Source organism: Arvicola amphibius, chromosome 2, assembly GCF_903992535.2.
Source record: "Arvicola amphibius chromosome 2, mArvAmp1.2, whole genome shotgun sequence".
In the NCBI taxonomy this organism is placed as follows: domain Eukaryota; kingdom Metazoa; phylum Chordata; class Mammalia; order Rodentia; family Cricetidae; genus Arvicola; species Arvicola amphibius.
In genome coordinates this window covers 126,204,753-126,231,198 of record NC_052048.2, presented here as the reverse complement: position 1 = coordinate 126,231,198, position 26,446 = coordinate 126,204,753, and the positions used below count along the sequence as shown (strand labels likewise).

The 26,446-nt window shown below is 41.8% G+C and overlaps 1 protein-coding gene across 7 annotated transcripts in view; it reads left to right on the top strand.

Annotated features, from left to right (window-relative positions):
- The window catches only part of Rasgrp3 (RAS guanyl releasing protein 3), a 98,072-nt gene that overhangs the window by 33,751 nt on the left and 37,875 nt on the right, over positions 1 to 26,446 (top strand). For 5 of the 7 annotated variants that reach the window (XM_038318796.1, XM_038318795.1, XM_038318789.1 and 2 more), the window contains 2 exons: positions 24,097 to 24,185; positions 26,215 to 26,413. In XM_038318796.1, the coding sequence (XP_038174724.1) occupies positions 26,344 to 26,413 (70 nt within the window). In that variant the 5' untranslated portion in view covers positions 24,097 to 24,185; positions 26,215 to 26,343. The other 2 variants (XM_038318792.1, XM_038318793.1) reach the window with 2 other exon arrangements.

The following is a 26,446-nucleotide window of genomic DNA, read 5'->3' as shown; positions in this document are numbered from 1 at the left end:
CACCTGTCCCTTGTGGCTTTTCCAGCATTTTTCCCCTTCGGTAAGTTCTTTTCTTTAGGGGATAGCCACTCTACCCAGGCCGAGCGCTGAATACCTGGCTGGCTTGGTAGTGGGGAAACTATTTTCAGACCCTGTTTGCATGGTTCAGCTTAGAAGGCTAGTCGTCTGAGTAGGCTGTTTATTCGCTTAGTCTCAGAAACGGCTCGAGCCTCACTCTGACACTCCCAAAGTGTCACCTGTTAAGTGGTCCAACACAGATGGACCACAGCATCAAACAGTTGAAAAAATCGTTATCTTAAAGTTCCACGAGCCAAGGATGGGCTCGGTAGCATATAGCATCATTATGCATTTTCTACGAAAACATACACACACCTCTGCCCAGCAAAAGACACAGTAAACCTCACAGCTGTGCACATGTGATCATGCTTGTGACTGAGTAGTGCCGCACAGCATGGGTCCCACGGCAGGGGGCTGACTGGCTGGGAGTGGGGAAGAAGGAGATTTGATGACTGTTGCACGTGCCAGTGCCTTTTCGCTATGAGTCACTCTCATCTCCCAGTTGGCTACGCATCTAGACATTGGCTGTTTTCACTTGCCGACTGTGAACTTGGGGGTTTTCTGGGTCATCAGTCAGGTGAAGCCCTTACAGAAAGCAACTTTTTAAATCTTTTTACAAATCTCACCTGCCTCTCTACATCACTTCACGGGGCTAAACGCCAAAATCGTAGTGAGCAAGAGGCTCTCTACGATATATATATGATATATATCATATGATATATAAGGAGCAGGGGCAGTGGGAGAAATTTTCCGTCAGTTAGGAGGAACCTTGAGCAAATAGACATTACATGGATACCTTGAGCAAATTATAATCTTTTCAAAGCCATCATCACTAGATTGTAACATGAGGGGGCCTGTACAGACAATTCTCCCGCAACACTAGATGACCTATTTTGAAAATCAAACTTTTTTTTTTTTGTTTTTTTTTTGTTTTTGTTTTTCAAGACAGGGTTTCTCTGCAGCTTTTTTTTTAGAGCCTGTCCTGGACCTAGCTCTTGTAGACCAGGCTGGCCTCGAACTCACAGAGATCCGCCTGCCTCTGCCTCCCGAGTGCTGGGATTAAAGGCGTGCGCCACCACCGCCCGGCTGAAAATCAAACTATTTATAGAAAGAGGAGACAAGTTTAAACTTTAATTTTACTCACTGTATCCCTCCAAAAGTAAAGCCAACTCAATAGTAGCTCCTCATGTCATCTTCTAAACCAGAACACTGGCAATTACCTTCAGTGGGGATTAGAGTTGCCCCTTAGTGGCCTTAGACGCAAAGGTCCAGGACACCATGGACACCATGATCTAGATGCCCCAGTCCCCCATGTTAAATGGCATGGTGTTTTCATAGAACCTGTGTTGATCTTCTGGTGTAATTTAAATCGTTTGTGTCTTGCTTGAACTTGTGACTTAAGTTCGTTCTTCTCTATTGCTTAAGGAATAACAAAAACGACCAAAGGTTGTACACATTCACTACAGAGACCGCTATTTTGAAAAACATACTTTAAGTTCTTGGTTAGTTGCATTTAAAGACGTAAAACCTTGAGGATGTGAAGGATCCAGTTTTTAATGGGAATTGCTTATTTCCAAGGAAATGGCATAATTTGGTGAGTGCGAGGCAGAGGCACAAAGGATGGACTCAGAGTTTTGACATCTTTTGTAAGCTTTACTTGAGAGCTGGTATGTAGAAAAATTAAATGCTTGCTTAGTTTCTTGGACCTCTTACAATAGAGAACCAAATCTTACGATGCAGAGGACATTTTGTTTGTAGTGGCAGATTTTGTGATTTAAAAACAACTATTTCGGGGCTGGAGAGATGGCTTAGTGGTTAAGAGCACTGTCTGCTCTTCCAAAGGACCTGGGTTCAATTCCCAGCACCCACATGGCAGCTCAAAACTGTCTGAAGATCCAGTTGCAGGGGATCTGACACCTTCACACCAATTCACATTAAATAAACCATAAAAATATCTATATATAAAAATAAAAATAAAAACAACTATTTTCAAAGAGCTAGCCCCATGGACCCTTATTTCTCTTCATATCAGTTTCTCATTTACTAATTGAAGTTAGCCATTGGAGTGTCATGTTCTCACTGCTTTGTGAACCCAAATTATTGGGTGTCCTACCCTTTCAAGTGGTCTTTGTCCTCTCAGAGTCTGAGACAACAGAGTTTTTCCTTGGGAATTCACCCGCACTGGGCACTCTCTGGCGTTTTTCAGCCATTTCCTGAAGGGGTGTGGGCATCGTTCCTATTGTCTACAGAGAGGAAACTGAGAATGAGAAAATGTAGGGAACTTGTCCACAGTCATGGAAGGAGTAGGTGACAGAATTCAGTATAGTGTAGAGTCTATTGGCCCCCAAACCCAGGAAGTTCTCTTTGTTTATGCTGTCATCCGTGGAAGATGAGTTTCAACCACGCCAGCACTGTGCACACTTTGAGTTGTCTTTTGTAACAAAAGGGGTTGTAGTTTGTCATGATCGGGTAGGCAAAAGATAAATTAATGACTGGTTTAGGGTACACTGGCTGATGCATACTGTGGGTATTAAAGACATTTACGGGCAGCTGATTCAGGAGTAAGGCCATCTTAGCCTCAGATACAAAAATATTGACTTAGGGTAATATTTGTAATGGAATTTAGTGATTGTTACACTCTTTGATGTGGCTACATTTGAGTCTTAGCAATGATGGCATGATGTAACATCAGCTTTGAGGAAGTCTGTTTCTGAGATATAATAAGTTAATTATGTAATTAATTGATTAAATTACAAAGTATTCAGTCTGTCCCCTTGCATGTATTCTCCTTGCCTAACAAAAGCATTACCATTCTTGGGAGTTCTGCCAATCACAACACCCTTACATCCAGGGAGCCAGAGGGCATTCTTAACATGCTTATTACTTTTCTCTGTGTGTGCACTTACTGACTAGAGGGATCTTAGTTTATAGACTAATCGGGGCTTTTGACCAGTTTTCTTTCTTTTTTTTTTTTTTTTTTTTTTTGGTTTTTCGAGACAGGGTTTCTCTGCAGCTTTTTTTTTTTTTTAGAGCCTGTCCTGGAACTAGCTCTTGTAGACCAGGCTGGCCTCGAACTCACAGAGATCCGCCTGCCTCTGCCTCCCGAGTGCTGGGATTAAAGGCGTGCTCCACCGCCGCCCGGCTTGACCAGTTTTCTTATAAGCTCATTGTTTATTGGTTAACAACATCATCAGTATGTTGGTAAAATCTCAGAAACAGCAATATGTGCTGTCTGTTGATTGAAGGTGCAGCTATACATAGTAATACCCAGGGGAAATACAAGTGCATAGGTTTTTGTAATAAAAGCTATTGTAATAACCTTTGTAATATGGCTATTTAAGGTCACTTTCTTTGAATTAAAAAAAGTCTTGAAAAACATTTAATTCATGAACTGATCCAAAAGGCCTTTTCCCCCCTCCTTAGTGCCTATTGTAATAATCAGAATTTTCTGTACCTTCCAAGAGCATACAAGAAAGCATTTTTTTTAAAAAAAAGAAAGACAGTGAAATGGTTTGTAGGCTTACCGTCGTGGTTTTCATTTCTGTTTGTGGAATCACAGGGTTGTTCCTAGAAATCTGCACTTGCAGGTCCCTGTTGCAAAGCACTGGAATCAAAGACCTAGGGGAAGAAAGATCCTTTTTTTTTTGGTTTTTTCAAGACAGGGTTTCCCTGTAGTTTCTAGAGCCTGTCCTGGAACTAGCTCTTGTAGACCAGGCTGGCCTCAAACTCAGAGATCCGCCTGCCTCTGCCTCCCGAGTGCTGGGATTAAAGGCGTGCACCACCACTGCCCGGCGAAAGATCCTTTCTTAGCTTCACTGTAGTGACTCACACTACATCCATGAAGGATGCTCCTTCTCAAATTTCAAGTTAATACAGACTGCTGGAGCTCATAAATATCCAAGAATTGTAAGCAGTTTTAAATTGAAGAACTGAGTACAGCCTTACTCGGTTTTGATGTACTCACGCTGCAATTTCAATCTGAATGAACAGTGGAATCTGTGTGTCTCTCGGTTCTGTTTCTCAGAGTAGAAAGAATTTCATTTATGTGTGGAATGCCTGCCACTCAAAACCCATTGACAGGCTGTTTTAGAGATCGTTAGTTTTTTTGTGGCATGGACAATCTGAAGGGTGGCTCTGCAAGTTTTTCTGTGGCTTGCTTCTTGTCCCAGCCACTCTTGATCCTGACATGGTCCTGGACCTGCTTCTGTCTGTGAGGTTTTTTTTTTTTTTTTTTTTTAAATGTTTAAACTATACCTGCGGTATAAAGAGGAAATAAAATAGCATTTACTTTCACCTCATTCAGAAATTAGAAACTATTGTGAGCATTGTACTCCGAGAGAAGGAACAAACTTCAGAAAAGTTAGGTACCTTGCCTAATAATAACTGGGCAGAGAAAAACTAGGCAGGGTTGGCAGGAAAAGAGAATAAATATAAGAAGAAATCTAGGCTTGGAAGAAGAATGAGGAGGAATGAGAGAAGAAGGAGGAGGAGGCTGAGGGAGACGCCTGAGTCAAGAAGCCAAGCAGATGCCAGACAGACAGACATACGGAAGCAGTAAAAAGAGCTAGCCCGGAAAGAGCCTAAGCTAGGCTGAGCATTCAAAACAAATAATCCTTCTCTGTGTCATGATTTGGTAACTGGTTGGTGACCCAAAATAAAAAGCCCGGTACAGCATCTCTCATTCTGCCCATGTTTAAAGCTGATACTGTTTATGCAAAGGGAAACCATTGTGCAGTGAAGACTGCTGGCCTTGTCATGCAGCTGGTGTTGCATCATGACCCAGACCTCTGCCATTTCCATTAGTAGGCTTTTCCAAGACAGAGCAGCATCCTCAGGCTGTGCATTTGTAACTGCACCCCACAGTCGCTTCTTTCATTTCTACCCAGAACACACCCCGTTTTCATTACTGTAGTGTTCTCTCGCTGTGGTCCCCTGCAGTGTGTGCAGGTTGGTCTTGCAGAACTCTGCCTCTGCCAACACAATGCATCATTATACTCTCTCTTAGAATGACAGGTAGATAAAATGGTCATGACTATAGGACTAGCAGATTCGCCAAAAGTGCTGAGAACTGTATTTAAGTTTTATAAGAAGTGGTATAACGTTCTCACTGAGAGAGGGCAGTCATACTCATTCCCATAAAATGTTTCTGGGACCATTATTACAGATAGCTAGACGGGCCAAGCTGGAAAGACAGAACCAGGGGCAGACTCCATGTAAGGTATCTCAGGACATTTCATCTTTTTGTTTAAAATAAAGAAAACCCTTTTTCAAGTTGCAGGATTTTTGACTTAGGCATGCAATGTGATATTGAATAAGATGTAAGAATTGGAGACCGTCTCTCCAACTCTAAGAATCAGTGAAATGCATCATGCATAAAGCATTCTGCAACTTAGCTTGTGTTTTATCTCACATCAAGCTTATGGAAGATCAATTTAAAAATTCATAAACTTAGAAAGTTGTTTGGACCATTAATTCCTAAATTTAGAAATATTATTGAATCTAAAACTTTTCAAGTCTTAATAAATACAGTCTAGTTTACAGGGTCCCCCCATGCAGAAGTTATCAAAAGGAATTTAAAAATCTAAAATGTTTTTTCATACAAGATGATTCATTCTGTATTTTTAAACATCAAGCATGGATAATTATATGGACTTTCCCCATAGAATATAATCACCTTGTTAATTGTGCATACATTTTAAAGTATTGCAATAAGGACATAGCAATACATGAATAAATGTTTATAAAGATGTGCTTCACCAAGTTCTGTGGTAGCCCAGGAAATAGAGATAACTCTGTCACCTTTAGCTAGAGAAGGTTTGCTGGAGTTGGTGATATTTGAACTGAAGGGAAAACAAGCACACAAACAGCAGTCAGTAGTTACTGTTGAGAAGTAAAGGGGGCATTTTGAAAACATCTACTCCAGGAGTCCCACCTAAGGTGGTGGAGCAGAATCCTAGGGTCTGTAACAGAGGGAAAAAGGAGAAGGGCTTGAAGACAGGTGCTCCCAGGTCAACAAGAGAAGTGCTTGCTTTTCTGACCCATTGAGATATGCTTGAGAACTATTTAAAGCTTACAAAAGAACAAAACTTCAGTTTTCAGCAGAAGGATTAGAAGTTCAAGGTCAATTTGGGGAACTTTGTGAAACTTCGTCTTAAAAAAAGACAAAAGCAACAACCCCCAAACCCAAGGTTTTATTGTGGGATGTTTGAATATATACAAAAGTAAATGAAATGAATACCCATGTTTTTATCACATGACCTCAAGATATTTTATTTTTCATTTTTTAATCTTTACCTATATGCTTCACTTGCCATCATTAGTCTTTATTAGCTCAGTGGGTAAAGACACTTGCTGCCACCTCTGTTGACCTGAGTTCAATCCCTGGGACCCACATGATAAAAGGAGAGAACTGACTCCCACAAGTTGCCCTTTGATCTCCATATGTACACTCTGGTGTACACACATGCATGTACGCATGCACATGTGTGCTGAACAAATACACACACACACACACACACACATATATGGCTTTTTTGAGACAGGGTCTCTCTACATAGTCCTGGCTATCCTGGAACTCATTATGTAGATCAGGCTGGCCTCAAACTCACAGAGATCTGTCTGCCTCTGAATCCTGAGTGTTGGGTTTAAAGGCGTGCGCCACTGTGCCCGGCTTGAAAGATTTTAATAATTTTTTTAAAAAAAATTAACAAAACATGGCAGACACACAGGAAACTGCATCTGTGGCTGTGTGAAAAAAAAAGATCCCTCAAAGAATGGCACAGTTAGGAGGTGTGACCTTCTTGGAGGAAGTGTGTCACTGTGGGGCGGGCTTTGAGGTCTCCTAGACCCAAGTTATATATCCAGGGTCATAGTTCACTTCTTGCTGCCTGCAGACTGAGATGTAGAACCCTCAGCTCCTTCTCCAGCACCATGTCTGTCTGCATGCTGCCATGTCCCTCCATGATATCAAACCCCTGAACCTCTAAACAAGCCACTTTAATGAATATTTTCCTTTATAAGAGTCATGGTGTCTCTTCACAGCAGTAGAAACCCTAGCTCAGACACCACTAAAGTTCAGGGGAACAGAGGAACTATGTAGCCTTGCATCAAAGTATGACGTACAGTTGCAAAGTCTAATGGCTACTCTAAAAGGTGTGTGACTTTTTCACCCAACTCCAAAACACTAGGAGTTTGCAAGAGGTGGATTTAAAATCAATGAAAGGACTCCCCTGACCTCCTCATCATATGATGAAAACATTCAAACAAACAAACAAAAAAGTTACAAGAGCTGGACAATGAGTTCCCAAATATTACCAACGAAGCTAAACAGAAGACAGTTTTCTGCATTTGTGGCTTAATACATCTGTCCATGGATCTGTTCCTCTCTCTTTCCCGTTGGCCTTTTGTTTCCAAAATAAAATGCAGACAGCAATATACTACCAATCAACTCATCAGGCACAACACTAATAAGTGTACAATGTTGTGCAGGATCTGTGCTTTTTACATGAGAGGTTCAACTTATCTGCACATATTTTCTCCAGAGAAAAGTTGCTGATTCCAGAAAGAGCAAAGCAACTCGTATCTTAATCTTTCTGGATATCTATAAACCTTGATACTGGTGGAAAGCCTCTTGATCTTGAATAACTGCTCTACTACTGAGGAGCCTTTAAGGTAGTGGTTCTCACTTGTGGGTCGTGACCCCTTTGGGGGTTGAATGACCCTTTCCCAGGTATTGCGTATTGATTATCCTGCATATCAGATATTTACATTAAGAATCACAACAATGTCAAAACTACAGTTATGAAGTGGCAACGAAATAATATGCTGGTTTGGGGATCACTGCAACATGAGGAACTGTCTTAAAGGGTTAAAACATTAGGGTGGTTGAGAACCACGGCTTTAAGGTATTGTCAGATGTGGGCTTGGCAAAGCCATGTTCCTCTCAGTGAATATAAATTGAATTTGAATATGAAGCAACTGACATCCAGAACTGTGTACATGTTGCTTCAGAGTAAAGGAGCTGGAGCTAGAACAAACCATCTCTGACAGCTTCACAGCGAGCACCACAGCTCCTCTCTCAACTCTGTAGGCCAATAATGCAGCCCGGTAGCTGGTTTGTAGGTGAAGAGGTGCCGAATGCATTCTCCACAGACTCCTTAGAGAGGGTACAAGGCGACTAGCTGGGCAACAGGGAAGGAGAGGAAGGGCTCCTATGTAAAAGAACTCTCTTTATGAATAGAGAACAAATCACTGTGTTCCTGTTCATCTTCTGATTCCCTCCTAAATGGGTTAAAGTTGTTTACACTAGGTGGCAAAAACAAATAAACAAACAAAATATAATTGGAACTATTAGGACAACCAGAGACAAATTATTTCAGTTACTAACAAATTTGGGCTTTAAAAAGCCTTTGAAATGTTCTTAATTATGGCAATTTTTGATAGGTTACCGCTTGCTGATTAATTCCAAATTTAAAGGCAGGCAGAGGTGGCGAGGTGTAACATAGCCGGAGGGTGTATGCATTGCATATGCACAGGCCTGGGTTTGATCCCTGGCCCTAGGAAACAAAAACCAAAAAAAAAAAAAAAAAAAAAAAAAAAAAAAAAAAAAAAAAACCCGGTTAAGATGATGTCCAAAGATACATTCCTCCAAATGCTTACTGCTAATGAAAAAAATATGTAGACTTTATTTGAACCCTGGAAAAGTCAACCAAAGAGTTAGGCCTTTGCCCACACCAAAGCAGACACTCTGGTAACAGACAAATGTAGGTATCTAATGGGCTTCAATTTTTATTCATTTATTATTTTTCTTTATTCATATGTGTTTTCAGTTACATGCATGCCAAAGTACACCGAGGAGGAAGTCAGTTCTCCCCATCTGTCTTGTTGAGGCAGGCTCTGGTTTCTCATCCTACACTGTACTCCAGGCCAGCTGCGGTTACAAATGTGGGCCACCACATCCAGCTTCTCCTCTGGGTTTCTGGGATCAAATTTGGGTCATCATAGTGAATTCTGCTTGCAGAGCCATCCCTCAGTGATGGAATTTTTGCTTTCTATTTTGAGCTTATGTCTGTTACAGTGGTGGTTCTTAATTGAGACTTTATCCAAGGGATATTTGCCAGTGTATGATGTCTATGACTGTCCCAGATGAAGGTAGGGTGTCTACTGAGCAGGGGTCAGGGATATGGCTGAACATCCTACAGTCCACAGGGCAATCGCCACAGGAAGAGTGATCCAGCCTCAGATGTCAACAGTCTCCAACATACTTTAAATTCCATTGAAAGAGCACATTGAAGAAGTTCCATGGGGGAAAATGACCCCTCAAAAAACCCCAAACAACAAACAAACAACAAAAAAACAAAAAACCCAACTCAAGATCATAATTGATAGATTAACCAATTATAAAGTCACCAAATTTTATTTACTTACAGTATAGAAATAAAGTGAATAACTATTGTATAGAGGAAAGCTGTGCATTTTAATATCCTTTGAAGAAAAACATTAAATGCATATAGTACTCCACTTGAGGTGGAGTGGACTGTCAGGTTTTTTTTAGCCAGAGGGCTGCACTGTACCAATGTCTGAACTTTCCTGCCTGCAAACCAGAAGAATATCGCCAGTGTTTGTTATTGTAAGCCTTCCTTGGGAGTGTACCAATCAGCTTTGGGCCTCTGAACACTTGAGACTGTCATTATACAAGCAAAAAAGGTTATGTGAGCTCACAGATTTTGAGGTTTCAGATTATGATCCATTGGCACCAGTGCTGTGGGCCTTTGGTGGCCAGTCATGGTGGAAACATGGGACAGAACGAAACCTCTCACCTCATGGGCAAAAATTGAGAGGGAGGACTGTCCCATAACCTCCTCTCCCAAACATCCCTTTTACGTTTTTCATCATCTCAGTCCCAAGCTAGGGGTAAGCTGTCACCACACAGGCCTTGTGGGGACATTCCAGATGCAAGCCATAGCAAAAGGATACAACTGACTAGAGGTTTTGTGAGGGAGTTGGAACTAACCCCGCTGTCTGTGCTAACTTGGATGCTCTTCTCATTAGTCCTGTGGGAGGGGCTATCCACTGAGGCCTGAGCCAAGGTCAAAGTGGCATCTGGCCAAGGTGCTGAAGACTCCCAGATGGGAATAAGGAACAGCACCTCTAGATTTTGAAGGAGAAATAGTTACTTTCTTTTCTTCCAGATAGGGCTTCTCTGTGTAGTCCTGACTGTCCTGGAAGTCACTCTATAGACCAGGCTTGCCTTGAACTGCTCTTCCTGCTTTGACTTCCCAGAGATGGGATTATAGGCATGTACTGTTGTACCTGGTCATATTTTTATGATTGGCTATTCACACTGAGGTTGCTTATGTACTGTTGGGAAGAGGTTACAATTTTAGTTGCTTAACTTTTCATGGCTCTGAAAAGCCAACGATGAGACTTAGGAAGATGACACCTACTTTTTCTTTGTCCTGGTGGATCCATTTGTTTGAAGTTGTATACATGTACTAGGACAAACGGTCTTGTCGCATTTCAGGAGTGGTCTTAAAATTTTATTTCAGGCCGCTTTGAGATGCTGGAGAAGAGTCTTGCCCTTGCCCTATGTCCATGCACCAAATACAAGGGGCAGAAATGCCATGCCTGCACGACTGTCAGTGGGTAGCCAAGCCATCTCTCCATATCTAAAGGACAAATACACAGCTACACAGTAGAAAATCCACACTTCCATAGCTAGATGCTTTACTTCAAAATTAGCTTTCTTTGGCATTCGGTTTGTGTGTCTCAGAGACACTCCCAGCCCATTGTAAATCTGGCTTTTGATGCTTACTACAGTGTGGGAGTTTTCTTTCAGCCACTATCCTCTTTGTTTAAACATGGCTCAGTCATTATCACTTTGGCCACAGGGATCTTCTTTTGGAAGAAGGTGGCACACTTCATAACTAAGCAGAAAGTCCTCTTGAAAAATGGAAACACACCTTGGGTCTCCCATTCCCTGAGTCTGTTTCTGAATTGGAGGCGTAGTTTACAGGGTCAACCCAAAAAATAGTATCAAAAAACTTGAATGAACAAGAAGATGAAACTGGGTTGTGGGGAATCCATCCTGCAGCTGCTCTGGCCAGAACACAAGCATTCTGTTCTTTTTGGTTTCTCTTTGTAGAGTAAAACAAAACAAAACAAAAACAACAAAGGAGGAACCCCAGTTCAGCTTCCCAGTCAACAATTACTTGTGATGTTGTGGAATATTAGATGAAGATGTGTTACATTCGTTTGTGCTGTGGAACATTTATTTAACAATGCAAAGATGTGTTGCAGTCTTTTGTGTTGCATCTGTTTAACTCTGTGAAGCTGTGATTGGTCTAATAAAGACCTGAATAGCCAATAGCTAGGCAGGAGCAGAACAGGCAGACTTGCCGAGCAGAGAGAACAAATAGAAGAAAAATAGAAAAAGGAAGAGTGTGAAAAGGAGACGGAGAGAGGACACCAGGCTACAGTCACCCAGCCACCTAGCAAGCCTCCGAGTAAGAAGTAAAGAAAGGTATACAGAATAGAGAAAGGTAAAAGCCCAAAGGCAAAAGGAAGATGGGATAGTTTAAGTTAGAAAAGCTGGCTAGAAACAAGACAAACTAAGGCCAGACATATATAAGAATAGGCCTCTGTGTGATTGTTTGGGAGCTGGGTGGCGGCTCCACCAAAGAGTAAATAATAATAATAATAATAATAATAATAATAATAATACCCCAACTACATTGTGACTTTATTTTATTCAAGTGTTTATAGAACAACACATAGGAAATGATCCTGGAAAGCCCACAGTGGGGAGCGCGTGTGACTTCTGCAAGCCTGCATGGAGAAGTCAGATGTCCCTGGTTATAGTTAACAAACCCAGAGTAAAAGGGAAAAAAAGTGGGACGGAGTGTAACACTACACTCTCTATAGTGTACAGAACCAAAGAAATGTACCTCTAAGTGCAATGCGGTACGTTTTATGTGAAGATGGCTCAATTCAGTGGACGTTTGCATTTTTTTCATCTTCCTAAAATATACCAAGGGAAATGTTAGAAGGCACTGATCCAAGTGATTCATTAGCAAATGCCATCATACTGAGAACTTGTTTTTACAGGTGTGTTTGTGTGTGTGTGTGTGTGTGTGTGTGTGTGTGTGTGTAGAAAGCATGGGTGTGTAAGTGCAGATGGATGTGTTTGTGTAGATGTAGAGGCCAGAGGTTGGTTTTGGGCATTTTCCTCTACCACTCCATTTTATTTACTAAGGCAGATTCCGCCACTGAGTCAGGACTAGAGACCCAGCTTGTATATCTTGTCTCTCGTCTCTGTCTCACCAGCGCTGGGATTACAGGTGAGCTGCCGTGTGGGCGCTGGGGATCTGGACTCTAGTTCTCAGGCTTGTGTGCCCACCATTTTATCCACGGAGCTAGCTCTCCTGCCTGAGAATTTATTAGGAAAGAAAAACATAGAAATCAGAGGAAATTGCAAACCTTGTAATAATATAGATGTTTCAGGGTAATAGGAACAAAAATAAATGATACCTTCTCTGGGGGAAGCTACTTGTTCCTTTCCTGGCTGATCAAACTCCCAAAATAATCACACAGAAACTATATTATTTAAATCACTGCTTGGCCAATCACTTAAGCTTATTTCTTGCTAACTCTTATATCTTAAATTAACCCACTTCTATTATTTTATATTTTACCATGAGGTTGGTGGCCCACTGGCAAGGTTCTAGCTGATGGCTCTCATCTTTCTCCTCTGGCAGCTCCATGGCTTCTCCCTGACTCAGCCTACTCTCTCTTTATATTTTTTTCAGCCTGGCTATTTTTTGTTAAGCCATTGGCTGAGAGCAGCTTTTTTTTTATTCATTAACCAATAAAAACAACCCACATAAAGAAGGACTTCCCATAACCTTAACCTCACTTAGTCTCAACAGACTGCTTTGAGCCCTGGTGAGAGATGAAATCTGTCTTGCAGTTTGACCCTCCCCTTTGAGTGATCATGAAGAGAAGCTTGAGGAAGCACAGCAGCTGCCTTGTTTTCCCCCTTATCTAATCTACATGTAAGACCATCCTGGCGCCCTGCAACTTGAAAGGTCCTGCTTAGCTTTTGAATCTGTGAGGGCCACCCAATGAGCCCAAGGTGTGGCTGGAAGAGGAAATGTCAAGAGGGAGCAAGCAGGTATCCAATTCTCTTCCTGCTTAGGAAAAAGACGCTGCTTGTCCCTTCTGAATCTACCAAAGGAGGAAAGGCACATCATGGAATGATAAGTGACACTTGGTCTCAGTCTCAGGGGACAACAGAAGGTAGCGAAGATTTAGGGCACCTGGGAGGCCCTTGCTGGTTGGCTCAATTAAATGCTGCCTTGTGGTTTGCAAATCTAGGATGTGCAGGTCTGATTTTCCTACAAGAATCAGAAAAACTAGATGTTAAAGTGGAAGTTGGGTTTGTACATTGCTTTTACAAATAGCTAAAAAAAATTGAAAAACTTTAAATGCCAGCTGCGGCACCAACAAATACAGCCATGGGCCTCCAATCTGTAGAGGGAGGTAGACTTGATTAGTACGCATGATCTTCACTGTGGGGAAAGCTTGGGGACTTGCTGTTAATTATTCGTCTCTCATTAGGTAGGTTCTCTCAGATAATGGGGGAAATGTAGAAGGGCAGCAGTGTGTGCGGGCAATATCCGTACGTCTTCACAGGGATTGTGTTCTTCTATTCGCTGCTTCACGCTAGGGACAGAGCTTGGGGCAGCTATGTGAAGCAGGGTTGTGTTTTTGGACCTGTAAGCACATCTGTGAGAGACATTGCTGATGTCATCCACGTGGCATTCTGACTGTCCTCTTACTGTTCACAAAGTCCTCAATTCAAAACTTGGTGGAATGATTCGGACTTGGTCAGAGTGACAGCAAAGATACCGTAGCTTTGAACTGTCTAGATGACAGAAGAGATTTTCGAGATTTAAAAAAAAAATGTAGGTGGTTGGGCTTTTGTTCACATTTTATTAAAGTAATAACTGCCTTCTCCAAAAGCCAAACATTAAATTTTAGGACAGAAACTATCATGATAGACATAACCCTGCTGGGCGTTGTGGCACATGTCAGTATTTGCCAGCACTCAGGAGGGGATTGAGGCAGAAAAGTTTAAAAACAAAAAAGAAGAAGAAATCAACCATGACAACATATTTGTTTGCAACACATAAAACTGGGATGTGTTGGGTCTCAAGTGTTTCTTATTTTTCATATGTTGAGGCAGTTCTAGACAATTTGGTATTTTTCCTAGTCATTGAATGTTTTCACGTGTGTGCACGTGTGCATTTGTGTGTGTGTGTGCGTGTATTTATGTGTGTGTGTATGACTGCAGGCATGCTCGTGCCATAGCACATATGCACAGGTCATAAGACAACCTCAGGTATGGTTTTTACTTCCCACCTTGTTTGAGACGCTTGTTTACCACTGTGCATGCAGGCTAGTTGCCCTATGGGGTACCTGGTTTTTCCTGTTGCTGTCTCTTATCTCACTGTGGGAACAGTGAGGACATTTGTTGCCACCCCTGGCTTTATATGGGTTCTGGGGGTCCAAACTCAGGTCCTCACTCTTGTATGACAAGTACTTCACTCACTGAGCAATTTCTCCATGCTATGTATTTTCTTTCTAGAACAATGAAAGAATGTAGCACCAAATGAATGAGATGTTTACACACTTTAATTTGTATTTTTCAGTTTTCATTATACAAGTATATGTAACTTATGTTACATTTAGTGGTGAGGAATTTTCTTTTTACCTAAAATTCTGGTGAATACCGAATGTTTGTATGATTATTAAATTGACAGTAAGATAAACAATAAGATCAATAAATACATGCTGTTTCTCTCTCCCTTCTTCCCTTCTTCCTTCCCTCCCTCTTTCCTTCCTTCCTTCCTTCCTTCCTTCCTTCCTTCCTTCCCTCCCCCCTCCCTCCCTCTCTTTCCCCCCCCCTCTTTCTTTCTTTCTTTTCTTTGAAACAGAGTCTCTCGGTATAGCCCTGGCTGTCTTGGAACTCTCTGTGTAGACCAGGCTGGCCTTGAACTCACAGAGATCCACCTGCTTCTACTTCCAGAGTGCTGGGATTAAAGGCATGTGCTACTAGGCCTGGGGTACATGCTCTGATTCCTGGACTACAAATCAGAAGCAAATATGGAAAAGAAGCTGCTAGGCGTTTTGGTGAGATATACCTGGCAAGGGTCAGATATTGTGGGAAGTGGCACACTTGTAAAATCCCCACAGGTTACCACAGAAGCTGCTGTGCTCTGGTTCTAAATTTACAACCAACTCAGTTTCAGTTACTATTTCAAGTCTTCAACATCTTTGTTGTGACCAGCAGGTCCATTCACAAGACTTTTAGCAAAGATACTTCCTGTGTCATCCACCCTCAGACTCGGTTTCATGGATGTTAGGAACTGGTATGCATTATTCCTGGAATCTCATAGTGAACTTTGATCTAGAAAGACGGAGATAGAGGGAAGTAGCCGCAGTTTCTCATGAAGTAATAGAGTAGGAGACCGGGAAATGGGCAGAATAAGACTGGTGCATCAGGCCATAAAAGAGGAATTAATGAATGGAAATTCCCTCAAATGTGAGCCCATTAGGATGCCTGGCAATATCATTCTCTGTCCCCTGGGCCATGCCACTGGTTTACTCAAGCTTTGAGACTGCCACCTGCTTATCACACCTCTCTATTGGAGCCAAACCAGTCTTCTAAATGATCACAGAATATCCTTTTTACAATCTTTGCACGGTTCCCTATTGGGTTACATAGCTCTAGGATCGTAGCCATGGTATACAAAACCTTTGATAGATGATCCCTTGTCCCAGGCCCACTCCTTACCCAGGTCCACCCCTTACCCAGGTCCACTTCTTATCTCAGGCCCACCCCTTACCCAAGGCCTACCTCCTTCCCCCAGGCCCACCCCAAGCCCTCCCTCTGCTCCTCCATGCATTAGAATATTATAAAAATAAACTTCTTTTTCATAATCCCCGCTGCACATTGTCTTTTACTGTTTTTTAAAGTGCTGCTCCACCCGTGACACGTTTTAGACTGGCAATAGCAAATGCACTTTTCACCAATTCTCCACCCTCCAAGACCTTCCAGACAAGACTTTGGCACCGCGTGAACTGGTTTCCTCTATGTGTTGTGTGATTTATATTGCCACCTGGATCCGTCTCCCTGGGAGTTTCTAAAGAGCGGGACTGCACTTTTAGAGACCTTCTATGCAGCAGTGCACAAGTGTGTCTGATACCTTAATGTGGAACTCTCTCTCTCTCTCTCTCTCTCTCTCTCTCTCTCTCTCTCTCTCTCTCTCTCTCTCTCTCTCTCCCTCTGACAACACATTTTTTTTTTGCTCTTCCAACATGACTTTTAAACTTAGGGTTTGTTTCTGCTTCTTCCCATTTCTTGGGCTCCTCTAACTGTTACTTCATGAAAAGCTATCTTCCGTTCCTTCGATCCCTTTCCTCCATCTCTGAAGGTTAGACGTCACCATCAGATTCCTGACTCTCAAAAGTGTGTAACTTTGGAAGCTAGCCATAACCAACCTGCATGACCAACTTCTAAACTAGTGGTTTTTAACCTGTGGGTTGCGACTCGTCTGGGGTTGCACACCAAATGACCATGCATAACTGATATTTACACAATTTACGATTCACAACAGTAGCAAAATTACAGGTATGAAGTAGCAATGGAGTAATTTTATGGCTGGGGGTCAGCACAACATGGGGAACTGTGTTAACGGGTTGCAACTTTAGGAAGGTTGAGAACCAAGCTCTAAATGCTTGAGAAATCCCAGAGTTCTTTGCAGTATGTTGACAGATACTGGGCTCCTAGCTCCCATATGTAAATATGTTGTTAATCCATACATAATATTGTCTTAATGGGAGGAAACTATTTTAAATTCCAGAAGTCTACTTTGCAAATTCTGTTGGGAAGGGTTCACAAGCCCAGGACTTCTTCATTTTAAAATCGCGTCGTGGTTCGTGCTCTCCAACTTTCCACACGGGAATTCTTTTGTTCCGGTGAGGAAGACGGAGTGACTTCTTTCCTGTTGGACACTGGCAGTGAACCTTACGGAAACTAAGTGGGACCCGCGGTACCACAGAATGTTCTAGTAACTTCTGCTTTATTTTCGGTAGGCATGAGCTATGACTTCAGGAGCCAGGAAGTCGATGTCTTAGCTGTGGGGATGAGCCATGTCACAGCCTCTTGACTTGTTTTCCTTCCTTTTAGAAGAAATATTTGTGATAGGATAGATACCTGAAATAAAAAGAGAACAGCGGTGTCACTAAGGGGAACCCTCCAGCTGGATGCTTCAAGCTGTCCAAATGTAACTAAAAGCAAAGGGAGAATTTAAAAGACTCTTTTTTTTTTTTAGTTCTTATGTTTGGCTTTTAGTCAGTTCCAATAAAAAGTCTAGCTCCAAATCCCCGATTCAGAAGCAATTTAAACCGAGATTTTACCGTCTCATAAAAGAGTACTATAAACACGCAGGTTTCTAAATAGGAACAAGTGTTTTCACTTATGTGTTAGCACAGTACAGCTTCAGAAGGAAAATAATCCTCCTTCCCGGTTCTGGTGGATTTATTATCTGTGCACATGAAACTGGTATCAAAATGTTGGAAAAAAAAAAAAAGTTGATCTTCTAAAACTTATCACCGACAATGATAAAATTGCCGAGGTCATAAAATTAGTAATGACAATAAAGCACTCTATGTCCCCTTGTGTTATTCTTTTTTAATGTAGTTTTACGTTATGCATGTGTGTGTTGTACCTACATGTGTGTCTGTGCACCACATGCGTGCCTGGTACCCGTGGAAACCAGGGAGAGGACATCAGATGACCTGGTCCTGGAGCTTGCTGTGACTTGCCCTATAGGTGGGTGCTGATAATTGAGCCCGAGGCCTCTGAAAGGGCAGCCAGTGCTCTTAACTAAGCACTGAGTCACCTCTCCGGTCCCTGCTCTGTCTTGACGAAGTGTTAGGTTAGTATATAATGTGATGAGTCTCATGGTGGCATCTTCACACATATGTGTCACTAGACTCTGTATGTATTTGCTCCTATGTCCCCTCCCCAGCCGGGCCGAGTCCCCCCCCCCCCTTTTCCAGCTACTTTCTCAGCACTTGTTTTCCTTACCACACACCTTCCATCACTCTTTCCATTTTCCGTCCTCTTCTCTCATGTTCATCTTCCTAATTTTATGGCCTATGACCCCTATGCTTTTTTTTAATGGTTTCATTTACGTATGCAGTTTTGTTATATTTGAGATCGTAGTCTAGCTACATCACCCAGTTTTAATCTCAAACTTCTGGACTTAAACCAGTCTCCCAGACAGCACCACCACTCCTGGCTTGATTTGGGAATTTTTCAAAATTCACAACTGAGTTAATCATGGTGGAACATGTCTAGAATCCCAGAACTGGGATTTTGGAAGGAGGAGACTCATGAGTTCCAGGATAGCCTGGACTACACAGCAAGCTCAAAACCAGCTTGTACATACTGCAACCCTGTCTAAGAAAGCAAAGGAACAAACCAAAAGATGAGTAATTTCATTAAATCCAAGGCCTGGGTGGCGCATGTGGCCTAGTGGTACAGCAGTTGTCCAGAATGTGCCAGTGGAGTCCGGAAAAGGGGAGGGGTGGGGCATGGAATCAGCTCAGAATTCCTCTCATGAGGGTTCACAGTATTTTGGTAACAATAAGATTTTAGCTGCATTTTTAGTTACTGCTGGAGTGCTGGGAAGGACAGGGCCTCTAGAGTGGATTTTTTGTGGGCTGAAGGTGGGAGATAAGAAGCTCAGACAGTGACTGGCATGGAAAACATTAAAAGTGACCCTTTCTCTGTGTCCTCCTCCGCCGCCACCATCCTCGCCATCATTGGCATTATTATCACCATCATCGAATTTACTCTGATGTAAGTGGAACAATTTTCAGAGGAAGGCAGGCGTGTAGCTGTTCCGGGCGATTTCATACCAGATCCTTCTAAGGTGTTAGGACCACCAACAGAATTACTGTGAGGACAAGATTGGCATCTTGAGAAGAAAATACTGATTCTTTTTTTTTTTTTTTTAAGAAAAGAACTATTTTGTCCAAAGTCACACATCTTAATTTCCAGGGTCAAACATTTCCTAGCTGCTCTCTCATTTTGGAAAGTTATTTTTAGTTAGAATATGGGGTTAGCATAGTAAGTCCTAAGCCTTTGGTGTAGATGAATGTGTCTGTATGCCCCCTACCCATGGGTGTCTACAGCATGTGTAACATGTGTGTATGGCTTTACTTCACACTTAGCTCCTTCCAAATGCCAGGAAAACACCTCTGAGTTGGACTTTGGAGTTTCATGGTTTATTACTAGAGTGTCCCCTGGACTTGTCCCCTGGACTTCTGTATTCAACTTGCATCAGCTAGCACTAAGTGCAGGAATTTGCCTGGTAGCATTAAATGCCAGCAACTAAGGAGAAAACACACAGCTGAACTTTGCTATTTTATTGTTACCCCCACCGCTTCCCCAAATGCAACAAGGTCTTGTGAGTGAGATGAACTCTGAGCTGCTCCTGTTTGGTACTTGGTACCAGTGTTCCCCTGGGTTGCCAAGGCTCTGTAACAATGAAGCTTATTCATCTATAGACAATATAGCCAGTGATAGATGCTTAAGAGTCAGCACAGGGAGTCGTGAGCATGTGTTCTCGACAGTGCCTAGAAATGGATTTAATCAGATCATGGGCAGGAGGATAAATTTTGGAGTCAGACTTGAGATTTGGGGAATTTGAGGGTAATATGCTATTGGACAATCAATTCAACCCATTTAGGCCTCTATGTTGCTATTTATGCCATAAAGCTAGTAATGCTTACTCAGTCTTTTGGATTTGATGAGACTAACTATCACATAGATACTCTCCCAGCAATGTCACATTCATGCTGTATTTCTAGCAATAAGTGCTATTTTTACATGCAATTATTGCTTTGGTTTTTTTTTTTAAATTCAGGACAAAATATCCTACTAATTTTAGTTAATATACTATTAGTTTAGTAAAATCATTTAGAAGAAAATGATGAGAGACCAGGTAGCACATAACTTAAGACCCAGGAAAATCTTATTAAATAAGCCTGTCAGGAACAGAAAGTAGTTTCCGAGTTGAAGAATACACTATTTTCATTGTTCGATGACCTTTGGACTCATACTCAGCCATGCAAAATGTGGGGATTTTATTCTTTATGGTATCCCTTATGGCCTATGGACAATGACTTAGCCTTGCTCTAAACACAGGACCCATCCTCCATGATCCAACGACTCCGGCAGGGTCTGAGACACAAACAGCTTGGACAGTGATGAGAACAAGAGTGATGGAGCATGCTGGGAAAGCAACTGATCAGAGGAAGCAGGGCAGAGAGAGGAAGCCAAAGAACCGAGTGAGGGATGAGCTTGGAAAAGCTGGGACTGAAAGCTGAAGTAACAAGACCAAAGCTGAAACAAAACAAAACAAAACAAAACAAACAAACAAAAAAAAACTCACTAGAAAGTAGGAACTAGCAAGAGAATAGCAACACCACTTTGTAGTTTTGTTTGTTTTTTCAATCTTTTTAAAGACAGCAGGTAATGAAGGTCCAAGAAGGGTGAATGGTTAGCCAGAGACATGGGACGCCTGGTTGGGAAGGTCATGATCATGGTAGGCGATTGGTTGTAGCCACCAGATGAAATAACCTGAATCAATTCAATGGGTAAGAGAGAAGTGATTTCTCTGTTATTGGGTGTTGTATTTCCCCATCTTTGTTGCTGTTGTTGTTGTTGTTGTTGTTGAGACAGTATTTTATTTGTCCCAGGCTTGCCTTGAACTTATTATTTAAGAAGAGGATCATGAACTCATGATCCTTCTACCTCCACCTCCAAAGTGCTGGCAATACTGGCATGTGTCACCATGCTCTGTTTATATCAATGCTTCTCAACTTTCCTAATGTTGCAACCCTTTAATACAGCTCCTCATGTTCTGGTGAGCCCTACTTCATAATTGTAAGTTTGTTACTATTATGAATTGTAATGTAAATATCTGTGGGTTTTGATGGTCTTAGGCAAGCCCTGCGAAAAGGTCATTTGATCCCCCTAGGAGTCATGACGCAGAGGTTGAAAACCACTAGTTTACAGTGCTAGGGATCAGACCCAGGACTTTGTGTGCATGCTAGACAGGTACTGGAGCAGCTAAGATATAGCTGCAGCCCCCAGTCACCATCTTTGCTATATGCTTCTTCAGTCTCTTCTCCGTACCATAGCTGTAAGAAATTTTATGATTCCAGAATGATCCCACTTCTCTGCTATTCACTGCTAGGACCATAGTTTCCCCTTGTCCTTTGCCCTGTTCCTCACTGTAGCTTATGCTGCTCCTTGAGACTTACCTAATTCCATCTCTAGTCCTGCCCTTTGCCACAGCCGACTGTCAGTTGTCCCAAACGTCTTTCACATCCTCCCTATTGCTGTCTTCTTGCCCACTTTTTGCCTAGCTAAAACTCTCTCAGGTCCTAGACTCAGTAAGTGTCTTCTCCCTACACACTCTGTGCTGTGCTTCAAAGGTTATTTTACTGTTACCTCTTCTCTAGTTCTCTGTTACAGCATAGAAACAAGAATTGTATGTCTCTGGGTCATCTTCTCTGTCCCCTGCCCTTCAGCAGCCACAAGAGTACCTTGCTTAGAATCTCATATTTAATCCATCCTTAGTATTTGTCACATAAGTCACCTGGCAGAGCCTTAGTATTATTTCTTTTACAGAATTCAAGATTAAGGCTTTTTATTAATTCTACCTGTTTTAGTATAGAATGTAGGTACTTACAAAAATTATCTCCATATAAAGATCAGATATTATGTAAAATTAAAAAAAAAGAAGTGTGTTTTGTTGGGCAAGGTTGCACTCAGCAGATAGAGGCAGGCAGATCTCAAAGGGTTTGTGGCCAGTCTGGCCTACATAGTGAGTTTTAGGACAGTTAGGGATACATAGTGAGATCCTGTTCTCTTCCCCCAAAATAACTGCAATAAGAAAGAAACAAACAAACCATGTTCATATATGTATAGAGATATTGTATACTATGAGAAGAAAGGGTCTTTAAGAGATTTTGTTGAATATTTTCTGGAAAGAGAAAATGCTGTAGACAAGACCATCTTTGGGAATTCTAATAAGGCTAACATCATTTCAAACTACTCCTTATTAGATATGGCATTTCACCTTATAAATCCTGCTCTCCTGGAGTTAGGAGAAGCCCTTGGTGAGGTGTTGGTGTGGAATCACTGTGGGATTGGTGTGGGGTTGGTATGTCTCTAGGCGTCTCTAGGAATTTAGTCTACAGCCTGACATCTTTCTCAGCTTTGCCTTGAGAATTTTCAGGAATGGCATTCCAGTACTGATAAGGTCATCTACCCAGAGCATGCAACTCTAAAGCAATGATATTTTTCTTTCCATTTTGCTTTTTTATCTTTAAATGCCACCACTTCTTGCCAAATAAATTGGTTCTATACTCCAAATTCAGTACTCAATTTAAGAGACTTCAGGTTTCAGTAAAACTTTGCACATATGACCAGTAATGTCAAAATCAGATTTTCCTTTTTGAAAAGTTCTAAGCCAAGAGCCTGAAGTACTCATTTATAGCTATAGCTATTAATTAAAACTTGCATGAGATTGGCCTCTGTTTACTGCTCTTAAAATTGTGTGCATGTGTGATCATCTTAGCTAAACTTAGGGGAATATATTTTGATGATAGCGCCTTCACAAGTTAAATTAATGTAGATCTTCTTGCTATATTAATATTGTGCCTTTGAAACCATGCTCGACAAAATCATTTAGAATGATTTTTTTCTTGAAAATAATTTAAACTATCAACACTATAGTAAGTCCTAAACTACCAGGAGACTCAAGGACCCAAGCTACAATAACACTGACATTCCTGTTGAGACAATCCCACGTGATTTAGGATCAGAGTGGTATTAACCACAGCAAAGTGCTTCAGAATTTGTTAACATTCTCGGTCAATTCTTGAAAACTCTGAATGAGTAATTCATGGAGATAAGTATATAACTGAAGTAAGATTTTACATTACGTGCATAAAACTAAAACAACAACAACAAAAACCAAACTGTAATGGTAAAATGGCGCTGTTCCCTGAGAGGTAGCAGTGGGCAGCAGGCCATGAGACCACTGCAGGCCATGAAGGCAACAGGGTCTCAGGCAGGGAGCCGCATGGAGCGTGAGAGACCTAGGCAAGGCAGTCCCACGAAAAGCCGCAGCCCCTGCAGGTGAGAGACAGATTGATAGGCACACCATACAGAGTGAGGTTGGATATTTATTTAGTGGGTTAAGGAAGGGAAAGGGAAGAAGGGGAGAAGGAGGAAGGGGGGGAGAAAGGGAGAGAAAGAGAACCAGATGGGGCAGGGAAAAGGAAACACAGCAGCAGCTACCTCTTCATGGGGGAGACAGAAAAGGAAGGGGCTCAGATTGGAAGCAGAAGGAAGATCCACCTGCCTTGGCAATGGATGGGGAGGGAGTGGGTGGGGCTTGTCTTTTAAAGGGATAGGACAGACCATTACACAAACAAACAAACAAAACACATATGAGTTGTTTTAAGATAAATATAATAATTAAATTATATTTATTATTAGTCTGGGATAGGGTGGTCCACATGCTATGGCATGTCTGTGGAGGTCAATTTTGCAGAGCCATTTCCCTCTCTCAAATTTTACCTGGATCTAGAGGGTTGAACTTAGGTCTTCCAGCTTTTGTAGAAAACAATACCACTGGGCCATTTTGCAGGCCCCTAAAAAGCAGAATTTTAAAACTGCCAATTGGTTAAAAATAATCATGCCACCAAATGACTATTTTGAATAAGTTTCCCTTTTATTTGATCTTAAGGTTAAAGTTCATACCAAATCTCAATCATCACATAGACGACCTCTGGGAATAACTTTGCGAAGCTTTAGCACCAGGTGGGGTCTTTAGGGTTTCCACTTACTAACTGGGTTCTTTCCTGACGTTTTGCTTTCTTTTTCAGTGTTTCCAGAGCTGAATGGAACAGTTCTTCCGTCTTGATGCCCTTTCCGGGGATGACAACTGCCCTTGACATCTGTATGAAAATAGATTGTGAGTGCTTTTTAAAACAAATCCATTAAGATTATTACATAAGAAGTGACTCTAAATACACCCAGCAGGACAAAGGGAGCACACTGTGATATTAGTGAGAGCTATATGCTTGCATGACGAGATTATAGGTAATGTCTTTCCTTATCATTCATTTTAAGACACGAATGCTATTGTTTTTGCATGGTGGAATCTTTGTTTTTGAAAATGCATTTGTAGACACAATAAAGCTCATGTGAGTGAAATGTGAGCAGGTAAATGTACAGGAGACAAGGATAAGTGGAGACACAGACAGGCCTAATGATTGCAGAAACAGATTGTAACCCAATAGGCCAGTGCACTTGGCCCATTACAAACCAGATTCTTCACTGCTCACAAATACAGCTCCAAATACAGTGACGGGTCTTTAGTACAGGGTTCTTTCTAACCACTTGTGGGGAACTCAGCACTTCCAAGACAACTCAAAAATCATTTTGGGGTTGGCCTGAAAAACCACTTAAAGCCACAAACTGCTATTTCCAGCTAATTGTTCAGTCTCAACTTTTAAATACACTAATGGAGCTTACATTAGAGAAAAATCGGGGAAGTGCTGCCCAGAAGGTCCTAGAAGAGGTATGAAATTCTTATTATGACTATGGATGGACCCTGTTAAGTATAAAAGGCTGACAGGAATTTTTAGAGTTGATTTAAATTAGTGAATCAAACTGAAAAAGGAAAAAACCAAAACCTCTCAAGTATTTAAGGGATCTCTAATTCTCTCGCAAATTTGCACATATTCGGACAAACTTTGGGCAATCTTTTTACTCTATTTATCCATAAAAACACTCATTCACAAAATTAAATCTGTTTTGAAAAATTTTTCTATGGAGAGTTATGGTCTTAGGCATTTGAAGAAAGATGAGCCCAGGAAGAGAGTTAAGGCATGCTGAGCCAGAGGTGGCACGGGGAGAGGGGTGGTAATTACAATGGCATCCTCTTTCTGAGATGCTGTACAAGAGTAATGCCCTTAATACTAGATTAGGGGACAATGTGGTGACAGCTCACAGGATTCATATCTGGGAGAATCGGACAAGGGAAAGGGGGGGCCAGAAGTTTTGTTTTAATACAGGGCTTTTGCTTTTAGGCCTGAAAGATGGGATAGCTCGGATCAAATAGAGAATAATAATTGCTGCCTCGCAGCATCATTTTGAAGCCCTCGTCAACTAAGTTGGGGAATATCACTAAAGCTTCTAGTGTCGTTTTGAATGAGAATGGCCCCAGAGGCTCATACATTGGTTGAACTGTTTGGGAATCATTAGAAGGTGTGGCCTTTCTGGAAGAGGTGTGGCACTGGGGGTGGGATCTGAGATTTGTAGCTAGCTCTCTCTCTGCCTTGGGATTGTACATCAGGATGTAGTCTGTTCAGAGCACCCCTGCCTGCTGCCATGTTCCTCTCCATAGTGGTCATAGACTCTAACCCTCTGGAACCATGAGCCCCAATAAATATTTTCTTTTATAAGTTGCTTAGGTCATGGTGTCTCTTAACAGTAATAACAATGTACTAAGATAAGTACTCGTAGTGATAATGTTGTGTTAGCAAGTTTAGGAAAAGTTTAGACTTTTTCTTATAGTTGCAGAACATTTATGTGATCAGTGAGGGTGATGCTTACAACTACATTTGTATTCCAAAGTGTATGTCCCTAAAGACATCTGCAGTGCCATTAAACTGAGCAAAGTGTGTGGCATTCCTGAACGCCTTGTTATGGAAGAATAGGAAGAAAGTGCAAGATATCATTTTAAAAATTGTTCAACTGCAGAAAGGCATGGTGTTTAAGATAGAGCACCTCGGGGCTCTCACATCCCAGTGCACACTAAGGGACGTTCTAGCCAGCTGTTGCCATCTTATGGCAATTGAGATCATTTGCCAATCTGTACTTCTTGTAGAAAATACAGTCAATGGCAGCTGGGCAGGCCTAGGAAAGATAGAAAAGCCATCCTTGGATGTGGCCTAAATCTAGTCTGAAACAATCTTCTCTTCTTCTTCTTCGTTTAGAGTTTTCTTGCAGTATAATTAGGAACAGAGGCTCCCACAGGGTGAGGGAACCGCTGGCTGTTACAACTATGGAGATGATCTGTCTGCTGCTGGAAATGTCTCCAGACTTTTGACAACGGCTAAACAACCATGGGGTCCAGCGGCCTCGGAAAAGCAGCGACCCTAGATGAGCTGCTCAGTACCTGCATTGAGATGTTCGGTATGACCCCTGTCCCCTTGGTCCCTTTGTATA